At 51.0% G+C, this 14418-nt stretch overlaps 1 protein-coding gene across 1 annotated transcript in view; it reads right to left on the reverse strand.

The window, feature by feature from the left end:
• PLA2G4C (phospholipase A2, group IVC (cytosolic, calcium-independent)) overlaps positions 1-14418 on the reverse strand; it is a 75818-nt gene that overhangs the window by 5897 nt on the left and 55503 nt on the right. Inside the window, exons 19-20 of the mRNA XM_006898716.1 lie at positions 6022-6073; positions 2636-2783 (exon numbers count right to left, since the gene is read on the reverse strand). Coding sequence (XP_006898778.1) covers positions 2636-2783; positions 6022-6073 — 200 coding nt within the window. The remainder of the gene's footprint in view (positions 1-2635; positions 2784-6021; positions 6074-14418) is intronic.

Genomic DNA, 14418 nt, shown 5'->3' on the forward strand with positions numbered 1-14418 from the left:
CTGATATGAGTTGTCGTCTGTCCCTGAAGTGTGTCCGGGTGCAGCACCTGATATGAGTTGTCGTCTGTCCCTGAAGTGTGTCCGGGTGCAGCACCGGATGTGAGTTGTCCGTCCCTGAAGTGTGTCCGGGTGCTGCACCGGATGTGAGTTGTCAGCTCCTGAAGTGTGTCTGGGTGCGGCACCTGATGTCTGTCTGGGTCTGTCCCTTAAGTATGTCCATGTGCAGCACTGGATGTGTGTCTGGGTCCGGTATGATAAGTGTCCCTGGCTTGTGGGGTTAGTTCCGGACGTGTCCTTTTGTGACTTGTTCCGAGGACTTGGGTTCAGTGTTGGTGGACACACGGGGGACAGACATCGTGTCTGAGGCGGGAACACGGGTCAGCCGCCTACTCTGGAGTGAACGTCCCCTCGTCTTCGGTGTCCCCTCCTGCCTTGTGTCTCCAGGAGGGAAAAAGCCCTGGTTTCTTCAGTATAAAATCGGGGTTCAGGCCATTGATCCCCAACTTCTCAGTGGCTGTGGCGGTGCCTGTGGGAGATGCGGGGTCAGTCCCAGGCCCTCGTGTCCCACCCTGCACTCAGCTGCCCTCGGCTCCTGTCTTCCCGGCCTGTTGTGTTTCTTGCTTATTGAGAATAACGGTGCCATTTAGGTTTATCCCCAGATCTGTGCCCGTTTGGACAGCAGTGAAGAGGGGCGCTGACAACCCACAGGTGCGTGGTTCGAATCCACCAGCTGCTCAGAGGAGACAGATGGACAGTCTCCTCCTGTGTGATTTACAGCCACTAAAAACCCCCAGGCTGGTCAGCAAGGGGTCAGTTCTGGGTGGACAGAACACAGCAATCTGCTGTGACGTCCGGAATGATTGCTTTACCACCATTGTCACGTCTGAGCGGCTGGGTCTCTGGGTCTCAGCTCATGCGCACATGCCTTTTTCTGAAACTCCGTTGTTAGAGGTCCCTCCCCCTCATAATCACAGGACCTCAAGGGATTCCTGTCTTTGAGGTGTATCTGTACGTGGATGTGTTTTCAGTCTTCTGAACAGGACGCCCCTGGGAAAGTGACCTGCCTCTCTGTCAGGGTCAGCAGTGAGGGATTCAGAAACTACCCAAATAGTTCATGAGACTTTCTCCCCTTTTTCTAGACCTAGTCCTCTTTCTTTTTATCGTACTAGGATGAATTATCCTTTAATTTTTGGGGTGGGGAGGGAACAGCATAGTTAAAAACAGAGGAGCCCAAACTTTTAGCAACACCAGCCAGCCACGTTTTAATGTGGTTTAGAGCCATTAGCCCCTTACATCTAGTACCATCATCCCTGTTAACAGGTTTCCAAGATTATCTGTCCTTCAGAATACAAACTAGTTCTTCTCAAATAATCTCCCACCTCCTTCCAGTTGCATAGTGTGTCATGCTTGACTTTACTTTCTCAAGATTAACCGGTTACAGTTAAGTATGAGACTTTGTTTCTTTTTGAGGTCTGAGCCACAGTCCCGTTTTTTTTTTGTTGTTGTTGTTGTGCAGCTGTTCATAAACATACTAAGGAATAAGGAAACCCCCTGGAGTTCAGCAGAGCCTTGGTTGAGACTCATTAACAGAAATATAACCTGGCTGCACATTTCTCCTTTATACAGACAGTTCCACATTCCCACGGCAGGTCTGCAGCACACAGAACGTGGGGACGCCCTGCCTGGTGTGAGGAAACAGGGGACGCCTTGCCTGGTGCTGAGGAAACGGGGGACGCCCTGCCTGGTGTGAGGACAGTGCTCACTCCTCTCCAGTGTCCTTGCTCCTGGGAGGTTTCAGACGAAGTTGGTACATTCTGAGCCCCCCCCTTCCCTGAGTAAAAATACTGGAGATGAACAGACACCCAACTAATGAGAGTTAAGCCACACAGGAGACGAGAACGGTGCAAGTCCTTGTTCTGTGGCATCTTTCTGTCTGTACAGAAACCCTGTTCAGTTCATAAATGTTGGATGAAAACCCAGGCAGGTTCCTTCCAGAAATAAAGCTGCTGTGCTGGGTGCTGGCAAATCCCTCCGGGTGTTTCAAATCCCCCAGCAGCTCAGGACAAAAGGAAGCTCTATCCATCCCCCCTGGGATGGACAGTCCTAGCAGACCCACTGGAGGGTCAGCTGTGAGTCCTTTCCAACCCACGACGGTAAATTGGGATTATGGTTGGTTTGACCCAGCTCCCAAACACACAAAGGAACAGCTGGACCTGGTGTCCCGGGCCTGTGGCGGGTGCCCTGTGTCCCAGGTTGTCTGTAGGACTCCGTCGTCTTAGAGGAGCCTCTGCTGCTTCTGCGGGCATTTGAACAACCCTCGTGGACGTGCATTTCTCTATGATCCTGAGGCCTGAGTAACAGGGTGTCGCTCACCCCAATAGAGTCAGCAGCCTGGTGGTCTGAGAAAAAGACGATCATCGAGCGAGTCTCTACTGGATATTTGAGTCCAAAATTCCTGCTACAAGCTCCCTGTTTGATTAGATTTTACAATCTAGCTTTCACCAGATGGTGGCCCTCCTCTCTCACCTTCTCAGGAAGCAGTGTGGCGCTGAAGATTCGGCCTGAAGTGACACAGGTGAGCATGCACCTTCCTCACTGGACCCTGCACTCCCTGATGCAGCTGAGACCGACTTACCAGCTCGTGAGCTCCCTGTCAGGGCCCGGGGTGAGCAGAGGCGCCTGGATCTGCTCACTCCACAGTCTCCGGCCCGTCCTCTGTCCCCTCGGCAGGTGCGGGGCAGGGAGTCGTGGAGTCCACACAGCTGGGATCTGGGGTGACCAGCCTGTAAAAAAAATCACAGGAAGGGTTACCGCTGGTCTCAGCACCAATCGGTGCCCATTAGCTGCCCAGATGGCCCAGTGACTTGCTTCTACACTCCCCTTCGACTTCCTAAAGTGGTTCCTAAAACTCACGATGCTCTTCAGTTCCTTTATCTGCTCTCGTGAGGAGAGGTAAATTCCCTGCTCACAGGCTGCTCCTTTGACTTGGTTTCAAAATCCAGGATTGGCCACAAGGCGGCCCTCCTCTCCCAGCATGTAAAGAGCAGCACGTGTGCTGAAGGCTCTAAGGTCCACAGCTGAGCAGACAGACGCCTTCCTCGCTGGACCCTGGACTCCCTCACAGAACTGAGGTGCAAGTCTTTGCGTGGCCTGTGGGTTCCCTGTCGTGGTCCCAGGTAAGGAGAGACCCCATGATCTCCGCCTCCACTTCTCAGGTGGGGGCCGGGGAGAGTTAGTCCTCACAGCCGGGGCTCCAGTGTGGTCAGCCTGTAAAATCACAGGGAAGGATTTATTACCATCAGGACTAGGGAGCTCCGCTGGCCTAGTGGCAAGAAGCTGTGCTGCTATCCTGAAGGCACACGGTTCAAATCCACAGATTCTCTGCTGGAGAAGAAGGGGCCATCTCCCCCTGTGCGGGTCAGATCCGATTCAGTAGTAACAACAACAACAAATACTATCGGGAGCCGTCACTGTCCACCCGCCTTCTCAGACTCTCCGGTTCTAATACAGCGTCAGGGCAGCTGGAGGCCTCATCAGACAGCATCAGGATCTCACGGAGGCCTCAAGTGTGAGGGTAACAGGATCCCCCTTTGATTTTGTTTTAAAATCCAGCTCTCACCAGGGGTGGCCCCTCTCCCCCCACTGTACACAGGACTGGGTGCCCTGAAACAGAAGGCACAGAGTGACGCAGGGAACAGACGCCGCCTTCGTCGCTGGACCCTGGCCTCCCTGAGGAACCGCACGGCCAGTTTGCGCCTCCCGTGAAAACCAAAGGTACTGAAAGAACACCTTACGCCCTCAGGTTGCTGTCTCTCTCTCTGTGTGTGTGTCTCTCATTCTGTCTATCGTTCTCTCTCTGTCAGTCTCTCTGTTCTGTGCTGTCTCTGTCTCGCTCTGTCTCTGTCACTCTGTCTTTCTCTGACTCTGTCTCTTTCTGGTCTGTCTCTGGCTCTCCCTGTGTTTGTCTCTCTCTCGCTCTGTCTCTATGTGTCTTTGTCTCACTGTCTCCCACTCTGTCTCTGTGTCTGTCTGGCTCCGCCTCTCTCTGTTCTGTCTCTGTCTGTCTCTTTCTCTCCGTCTGTCTGGCTCTCTCTGTGTCTGTGTGTCTATCTGTGTCTCTCTGGCTCTCTCGCTCTGTCTCTTACTCTGTCTCTGTGTCTTGATCTCTGTATCTCTCTTCTGTCAGTCTCTTTCTGTCTGTCTCTTCTCTGTCTGTGTCTCTCTACTGTCTCTGTTCTGTGCTTTCTGTGTCTCTGTCTGTCTCTCCATCTGTCACTGCCTCTCTGTGTGTCTCTATCTTTTTCTGTTTCTGTCTGTCTGTGTGTCTTTGTCTCATTCTGTATCTCTGTCTCTCTCTCGCTCTGTCTTCTGTGTCTCGCTCTTTCTGTCTCTCTCGCTCTGGCCCTTTCTGTCTGTCTGTTTCTATCTCTCTGTGCCTCTTTCTCCATCTTTCTCCTCTGTCTCTGTCTTTCTCTGTCTTGCTCTCTGTGTGTCTCTTTCTCTGTCTTTGTGTCTTTGTCTCTCTGTGTCTCATTTTCTGTCTATCTCTGTTTTGTGCTGTCTCTCACTCTGTCTCTGTTTTTCACTCTCTTTCTGTGTCTGTCTCGCTCTCTCTCTCTTCCTGGGACTGTCTGTCTGTGTCTCTCTTTCTTTCTCTGCCTCACTCTGTCACTTTGTCTCTCTGGATCTGTCTCGCCCTGGCTCTCTGTCTCTCTGTGTGTCTGGCTCTGTTCTGTGCTCTCTGTCTCTGCCTCTCTCTGTTCTGCTGTCTCACTTTGTCTCCCTCTCTGTCTCTCTAGCTCTTTCTGTTTCTCTCTCTCTGTATTTGTCTGTGTCTCGCTCTCTCTGCCTTGCTCTCCTTCTCTCTGTGTGTCTCTCCCTGTATCTCTCTCGCTCAGTATCTGTGTCTCTTTGTGTCTCGTTCTCTGTCTCGCTCTGTGTGTCTGGCTCTGTTTTGTGCTTTCTGTCTCTCTCTCTCTCTCTCCGTGTCTCTTTGTCTCTCTCTGTTCTATGCTCACACTCTCTTTCTCTCTGTCTCTGTGTCTGTCTGTCTGTGCTTGTCTCTGTTCTGTGCTCTCTGTGTCTACAGTCTCTTGCTGTGTCTCTCTGTCTCTTTCTCTGTGTCTCACTGTGGCTGTCGCTGTCTCTGTGTGTGTGTGTGTCTGTCCTTCTCTGCCTCTCTGTTCTGTGCTTTCTGGCTCTCTGTCTGTCTCTGGCTCTGGCTGGCTCTCTTGTCTCTCTCTCGCTGTTTCTCTCTGTCTGTCTCTCATGCTCACTCTCTCTCTGTGTCTGTTTCTCACTCTCTGTCTCATTCTGTCTCTTTCTGTGTGTCTCTATCTATCTGTATTTCGTTGTCTCTGTGCCTCACTCTCTGTGTGTGTGTGTTTGTGTGTCTGTCCCTGTGTGTCCGTCTCTCTGACTGTGTATGTATGTGTGTGTTTCTCTTTGTGTCTCTCAAAAGCATTGACAGAATACATACAATGACTTTCCACGTATGCTTTTAAAATAGACTCTGGAGATGCTCATGGATGGTCACGAATGGAAGAGAACCTTGGGGAAACCCAAACCTTTCTCATCTCTCCTAAAATACAGGCTGTGTGGGCTCAGTTGTACAATTCCCAGCTTCCACAGGGAGCTGCTTTTTCAAAAAACCAACAACAGGAGCTCTGGTGGCCTAGTGGCAAGGAGCTGCACTGCAATCCTGAAGGTGTGTGGTTCGAGTCCACCAGGTGCTCCACTGGAGAAGGATGGGCAGTTTCCTGCTGTGCCGGTCAGATCTGATTCGAGGGCACACAACAACAATAAAATATAAAATAAAATAACTAAAATGTCACTGGAAAATTGGTTTGTTTGGTTTTTTTTTAAAAAAAAACCAACAAAAGACAACGTGCAGAAGCAGCTTGCCGATTCTTTCTCCCTCAGTGTCGTGAGTCCTGTCTGCTGGACACACCTGGGCTCCTGCAGGGGGCGGATCTGAGTTCAGTCCCTGGTCAGTGCACCTCGTGTGCAGTGGCCACTCACCGGTCAGCGGCAGCTTACTGACCGGCAGGACGCCGAACAGGCTGCAGTGGAACTACCAGGTGAGGGAGAATCAGGAAGAAAGACCTGGCTTTCGACGTCCATGTGTCATGTGAATGTCCCTGGACCGGGCAGCAGTGAGGACACAGGGTCTTAGTGTCACGCAGAGTATGAACGTAATGAGCAGAACAGAGTCACACACTCACGGCCCACAGGTTGGGGGGAAACTGTGTTCTCAGAGTGTTCAAGAAGGAACGTTATTTGTTTGTATCAGATTTCCAGGCCTGTCTTCTTAGATTTTACGAACATGGCTCTGCCTTCACCATGATTCACCATGACCATGTGAGTTTCTGCAAGCTGTGTGGCCTTTCATAATGTTGATCATTCATTTCAATAAAATAGAGGAAAGATGGTAGAAAATAAAAGGGAAAAAACTGGCATGAGGAACATAAGGAACACCTGACTCAAGTTAGGGTCGGCTCTAAGCTCAAGTGACTATTTCCACCTGTGGGGAAAAGCAGTTGAAGAAATAAGCCCCTAAAAAAAGGCAACTACTCCTGTGAAACCTGGATGGCAACCCGGACAAGGAGCCGTGTTGCCAATACCCAGGGTACATGGTTCAAGACCGGAGACAGGGAAACCCGCCCCAGTCGTTGGGGGCGGAGGAGTCTCTGTGTCTCTCTCTTTCTCGTGTGTGTGTACGTGTGTACGTGCGTGCGTGCGCACGTGTACGTGTGTGTACACGCTCTCTGGCTTTCTGTCTCTCGCGTGCTCTCTTTCAAGACACAGTGTGTACGCTTTCTGTCTCTCGCGTGCTCTCTTTCAAGACACAGTGTGTCTCTCGCTGCTGTCTTGACTCTCTCTCTGAACCCTGGTACCCTCTGTTGGGCACTCGTGTATCAACACTCTCAGAGACTTTGACAATTGGCATTAGTCTAATGATTACCATGTTGCTATCTGGTCTTCAAACCCATACAGAAGGAGTTACCTTTGGGGTGCAATCCAATTCTAAATCCAGTCTTTCTTTCTCCCTTTTCAGTACTAACTGGACCTTAGAACTCAATCCTAGGAACCCTCTCCACACTATAAGATCACTTGCTCTCCTCAAGCACTGGTCTCGCCAAGACTTTAAGTCCGACCGACCAAATACCTTTTTATTCTTTCTGTTTCTGAAATTTCTGTTCCTCCTCATCTTTTCCGTAACAATCACTGAAACTGTCTCTCTGAACGCTCTCATCCTTTCTCCCAGTCATAGTCCTGCCTTGCTGCTTTTCCAAGCGAACCCACAGTGGTCCTCCTGCTAGATGTGCACTTGACCACCTGCTACAGACTGGATTATCACCCCGCCCCAGTTCAACACTGGACCTCAGTCGAGGCTGTCCTATTTCACGCAGCATTCAAAACAGGACCTATTTTTGACCAGAGGTCCTCTCAATCAAATTCTCCAAATACAGCCTACTGTTCTCTCCCAAACCAACATAGTGGAAGTAACAGGGAAATTAACAGCCCATGCATTATTCTTCCCTTAGTGGAAGTAACAGGGAAATTAACAGCCCATGCATTATTCTTCCCTTATTACGCTTATTTCAAAAACAGTTTATTCATCAATTCCTCATACCGCAGTGCCTCATTCCTCTTCTACTAGGCTGAGATATTTTAAGTAAACTTTAAGCCTCTATAATCCTCACCCCCAGCCATAGTCCAATACAACTTTCCTTCTCTGCTTACCTCCCAAGAAAGCTCTCCCCCCACCTCCACTTTCCCACTGTCACCCCATCAAGTTGATCCTATAGTTTGGGAAACCTCTAAGCCATTAAGCTACATATCACACTCCTATTACTATTAAAGAACCAAACCTCCTTTCCATAGACATCTCCAAGGACTGAAACCATTATAACCCTTAAAACCAGGGTTTTAATCCCCACTGGTTCTCCTTACAACACTCCTATCCTTCCAGTAAAGAAACCAGATAGCTCATACTGCCTAGTGCAAGATCTCTGAGATAGCAATTTCGTACGACCAGTAAGTACATCCAGTCGTCCCCAATCCATATACTCTCTTCTCCATCATACCTCCCTTCAACGGTGGATGGCTACTGCCTTTCATACTTCTTATGCTACTGTTCATTCTTGCACTAACCTGTGGGCCGTGTTAATGCAAAATCTTCACTAATTTTTTGCAGAAGCAGTTTGGCGCATTTACCAACCAGACCGTCAGTGAACCGAGCATGGTGACGTACACACCGCTCCCTCCAAATGAGAAAGCGTAACATACCCGCCTCCCTTAAACCCCACTACACCCCCATCCAGCAGGAAGCAGCCAGAAGACCTCCTCACCCCCTGTCACCCCACAGGTGGGAATGTTAGGCTAAAAATCAAAATGGAGGTGGAAGCCCAACTCAAATCCTATGTCAGGACATTCCCCAAGACCAGAAACTTTATGCACCACTGAGCCACTGCTGCGGCCCCATGTACACCCCTGAGCCCGACCCTCAGGGCTACTCCCCTTGCTCAGTAGCCGGCACTCAATAAACTTTGAGAAGAAATCTGTCTCTTCCTCGGCGTGGTTCTTGGTTTCGATCCAAAACCTTTCAATCTGTACACAAATCTGAGCCCAATAAACCACACACACACACACACACACACACACACACACGCAGAGCCGGGGACGAGTGAAGCCAGAGGAGGAGAGAGAGCGGGCAGCTGAATGGAAGGCGGGACATGAGGACCTGGAACCAAACCTGCATTTCTCACAGGCGCCTCCATCATCCCTGTCAAGTCGGGGTTCCCAGCAGCCTGAACCCCGATTTCATACTAAAGAAAATGTGTCTTGGTCCTGGGAAAAGCCTGCAGGGTTCACCCTAGAGACCAACTCTGTGGTCTTTCCCTCTGAGACCAGGACAGCAAAGGACCAGGACACTGTGTCCTCCAACCACTACACAAGCCCGGTCACCTGCTTGGGGCACAGGACAAAAAGGAGGGAAAGCTGCATTTCCAAGACACTGAAAACTCCACTGTGCCCACCACCAGACACGCTTATCCAGTGCCATACGGGACACAGCCCAGAGGGGACACACAGCCCACGAGGAACACGCTGGTCACTTTCTGTACCAGAAACACCCACCGTTGGATGCACATCCGGTGGTGGACACGGGAAGCTCCCCCATCAACACTGAAACTCTTCACCGGCGCTCGCCTGTCTGCGCTGCAACCCACAGCTGAACTCGATTCCCTCCAAGTCCTGCAGCCTCTAGTTGAGAATCACAGGCCTGCAGGGAGAGCAGCCCCACTAGCTTAGTGGTCACGCACTGTGCTGCCAACCCGAAGGTTCTCGGTTCGAATCCACCAGCTACTCCCCTTTCACTTCTTGCCTCTGAAAACCTGCAGGAGGTTCAGGTCCGAGCTGATTCCATCTCTACAGAGAAGACACTGCAAACGTCTCTTCATTTCTACTCTGGTCTTGCCCATTCCCGTGTAAGACCCACAGGCTCCAAGTCGGGGAGAGGCTGTGGGGGCACATGCCCCCCGCCTCCTCTACCCTGTTTCTGCTGTGGACCTGCCCGTCAGGTGCGACCAGTAGGTGACCCTGCAGTGGGCTTCAGGGGCTGTAACCGGACGGGAGGGTCTGCACCTTCCGCCAGCACCACACACATCTTTGTCCCGGGGGACGTCTTTCAAGGGGCTCCTTAGAGCCAACAAGGGGCAAACACGTCCCACGCGTGTGCTGGGCAAGATTCTGAGGGGCTCCAAGTCCCAGGGACAGCCTGCTGGGAGACGTCAGCAGGAGACCCCATGAGATGGACGGACACAGTTCCTATGGACCACAGACACTTCCTGAAGGAAGCCAGATATAGTAGACCAAATGCTGTATCAGGATACGAGGGAGGCTTAATACAAGCTGAAGGTCACCTTGTGGCACTAAGGCTTCCCTAAGAGTCAACACTGTTCTTAGTTTGTAATAACTGAATCCCTCCCTCCTGAGGTCAGTATAAAGAGGAACTTGGCCTTATCTGCAAAACACTTCCCCATGATCCTTTGCTTTTGTTTTGTATTCCCTTATGATTTCCCGTTGTTTACCTTCTTGATGATTCTCAATAAATACCCAGAGAGGCATGGCTTGGGGCCTTCAGTCATGGGAACTGCTGGCCCCATTTTTTATGCTCTCTGTTCTATCTCATTCCTGGTTGCCTGGCTCATTATTGATAATTATAAAAATACCCTCGGTCTGCAACACTTCCGATCCTGGTTCCACCAGCAGAGCCAGGTCCGCAAGGCAACACGGACTGATGACCAGTCCCTGGGTGAGTCAGAGTTTCCTCAGCTGCCCAGGAGACAGGAGACATGAGTGTCAAAGGGCCACCTGACCCCTGTCCTGCAGCGCCGTCGCTGGTCAAAACGAATATACAGGTGAGAAATGGGCGAGCTCTGGTGGCCTAGTGGCAAGAAGCTGCACTGCAATCCCAGAGGCGCGCAGTTCAAATCCACCAGATGCTCTGCTGGAGAAGGAGGGGCAATCTCCTCCCGTACCAGTCAGATCCGATTTGTCGGTACACTCACACACACACACACACACACACACACACACAAAATAATTTAAAAATTTAACACTAAGATGACAAATGGGTTTAGGTTTTACCTTGTGGTTATTGTTAAGGAGCTGTAGTGACGCTGTGGTAAAGCGCTGAGGGCCTCTTTGAAACCCCCCCCCCCGAGTCAGAGGGAGAACAGCCTGTAATGTCGGGTTTCTACACGTGGACATTTACACCCCGACACCACCTATCTTCGTGTGAAATCCACTTTCCGCTTGTGCCACGCTCACCGTTCCTAAGATAACTGATAGATCCTCACCATTTTCGGATACATGACTTTTCTGAGATACTCGAGCTACAGCCACTGTAATAGTACAGTCAGTCCTGAGAGTCTCTGAGAGGAGGAAGGATCAGCAACAGAGAGAAGGACCCTCCACACAGTGTCCTTCAACAAGTAGATGAAAACAGGCAAGAAAGACTACAAACTCCAACAGAAACCACAAGGAGCATTAGTACAGCCTGCAGACAACCAAAAAGACTAGAATAAAAGTACACAAACCTCTGATAAATGGAACACACAAAAAAAGGGGCAAACAATAGAAAGAGAGTAAAATTGGTGGAGTCCAACAGGAGCAAGTGAAATACAAAAGGGCCAAAAAGAAATAAGGAAAGCAATACAATACTGTATACATCTATATTATAATAAAACTGAAAATATAGACGCAAAGACAACTTTTGTTGAAAATCTTGCTGCATACCTAATGTACCAGAGACAGAGGTAAAACAATCGCACACACGTCAAAAGAAACAATGCATGTGCTCAGAACGTTCCCAGCCCCATCACCAGTGAATGGACACGGAAACCAGTGGTCTACACAATGGAGTATTACACAGCAGTGAAAAACAGCTCGTAAAACACTACACACATCCGATTGTGGACATACATCTCATACTAGAAACAACGGACACACGTCCCGTGCTGGAAACACACCCATACCAGATATACACGTCCTGTACCAGACACACATCCCATGCCAGACACACAGGGGTCCGGACACACATCCCGTGCTCAAACACACATCTCGGGCCAGATACACATCCCATGGTGGAAAAATATGCTTTACTGGACACACTTAAGGCAGCAGACAAACATCCCGTGCTGGATACACATTGGTGTCAGATGTGCATTTGCTCAAAGACACATCCTGTGCAAGACACACACATGAGATGCCAGAGACTAACTGATCAAACACACATCAGGTGCCCAACAAACACTGGGATGTAAATACATCCAGCACAAGACCCATTCCTGCCAGACACACATCCATTGTTCAAACACATATCACATGCTGGACACATACCCTGAGTTGCAGACCTATCCGGTGCCAGGTACACACCCTGTACCAGACACATATACTTTGTTCTTTCTCTCTCTCTGTCTCTCACTGTATCACACACACGCACACAGAGTCAAGCACCATCTCTGGGTGTTTGGAAGCACATCCATTGCCGGGCACATCCCTGCCAGACACACATCCAGTACATGGACACACTCCAAGACCAGACACACAACCAGTGTTGGACACACATCTCCTGTCAGACACGCACCTGTCGCTCACACATCCTACCTCCTATACCTTTCCCGAATCAGAGACACAGAGTGCGGTCCACACATCCTGTACTGGACACGTAGCTCTTACCAGACACACACACCCCTACTGGTCACACAGCCCGTGCCAGACGAACATGCGATGCCTGAACGTATATCCAGTGCTGGACACACAGGTGCACGGCCAATCTACCACCAGACACACACCCAGTACACACACCTGTTGCTGGACACATCCCTGCCAGACACCCAGATGGTACAGAAGACACATCCAGGGCTTGGACACACATCTCATGCCAAACACACATTCTGTCCTGGACACACCCGCTTCGTTGTTCAAACACATCTCACGTGAGATACACATCCTGTTGGACACACACCCTACGTCAACACACATCCCCTACTGGCCTCACATCTTGTGCATGGACACACATCCCTTGCCTGACTGACATCCCAAGCCAGACACACATGCTTTGCCAGACACAGCAGACAAACATCCCGTGCTGGACATACATCTGGACATACATCCCTACAGGACACACAACTCTTAATAGACACATTACCAGTGCCGGACACACTCTTATCAGATGCACATTCTATGCTGGACACACATAAATACCAGACACAAATGGGGGCTGGACACACATCCCTCACTGGACACACATCCAGTGCTCAAACACACATATATTACTGGACCCACATCTGGTACACAGTTGCATCTGGTGCAGGACAGACTGCTGGTGCATGAGCAAAGATCAGATGCTGGACACAGACGAGACTGGACACATATCCTGGACCGGACACACTTAAGGCAGCAGACACACATCTCATGCAGGACACGTATCTGTTTCTCAAACACATAGCACGTGTTGGACAAACGTCCCAGCAGACAGACATCCAGTGCACGGACACACAGCCCTTGCAGGACACACTTCAGGTGGTGAGCAGACATCTGTGACCAGACACACATCCTGAGCTGGCCACTCATCTGGTGCTCGGACACACATGCCGTGTTAGTCACACATGCTGTTCCAGACACACATCCCGTGCTGGACACACATTGGTATCACACACCCACCCGATACCGGAGTCACATCCCATGCTACAAACACATGCCTTCTGGACACACTGGAGGCGACACACACACATCCCTGGACCGGACACACAACCCTTAACAGACACACATCCTGTGCTGGACAGAAGGTGCTGGACACACATCCAGTGCTTGGGCACATACATCAGGTACTGGACACACAGCAGGTGAGAAGGTAAAATGCTGCGCCCACGACAGAAAAGTTCAGGGCTTCCTTACAAAAATGTGGAGAGACCGCTGGGCCCAGTGCACACAGCCTCGCCTTTATACCCCGAATACACGGACCAACAAAAGAACCAGTGTTTTCTGCACCATCTGTCATCACACACGTCCTGTGCTGGGCACTCATCCGGTGCTCAGACACGTCACATGTCAGACCCACTTCCAGGAATCAGACACACGGCCGGGTGGACACTGACATCAGGTACTGGACAGACATCCCCTGACACACAGACATCCGGGACTCCGCCATCCATCCTGCGCTGGACACGCACCTGCACACGGACACGCCCCTCACGCGGATCGTCCATCTCTGTCCCCTGAACCTCAAGCTTTGGAGGTGCCAGGGCCCCCTTGACTCCCGCTCACTCGGTCAGATAGTCAGCAGTGACTCTGCTCAAAGGCACAAAACTTCGAGATAAAGTCCACTTTGTGCTCAAGAAGGGATAAACCCGACGGGCAGGACGGGGTCGCCAGATGCCAGAGTAGGAGGGACAGCAAGCGATTGTGCAGATGTCGCCATGGTTCCTGGGAAGTCGGGGTCCCCAAGAGTCCTGAACCCCGAGTTACCACAAAAGGAGGTCCTTCGAGCAGTCACCCGAGAGGAGGCAATTGCGCCTCGACCCTGAAAGAGCAAGTCCCCAGTGTCCGCCTTACAGACCAGGACAGTGAAGGCGAAGGCTTTGTCAGTGAAGCCGGGAAAGCTGGCCGAGGTCGCCGTCTGGTGGTCAGGATGCAGAACTGCATGTCCACTACTAACAGAACCACCAAGCACATTCCCGGCCTGACCCGGACCCACAGCAGCTGTCGGACCACAACACACAACACACATCCAGTCCCGTGGGGGAGGGGGGGGATGGACACACATCCACTTCCAACCCCGATTTTGTACCCAGGTGCCACCAGGACACGGTGTTCCCGTCTCTCCCGAAACATAAGCCCGCGGTCACC

This window comes from Elephantulus edwardii, unplaced genomic scaffold, assembly GCF_000299155.1.
Source record: "Elephantulus edwardii isolate Elephantulus edwardi_28Jun2011 unplaced genomic scaffold, EleEdw1.0 scaffold00236, whole genome shotgun sequence".
Taxonomy (NCBI): Eukaryota; Metazoa; Chordata; class Mammalia; order Macroscelidea; family Macroscelididae; genus Elephantulus; species Elephantulus edwardii.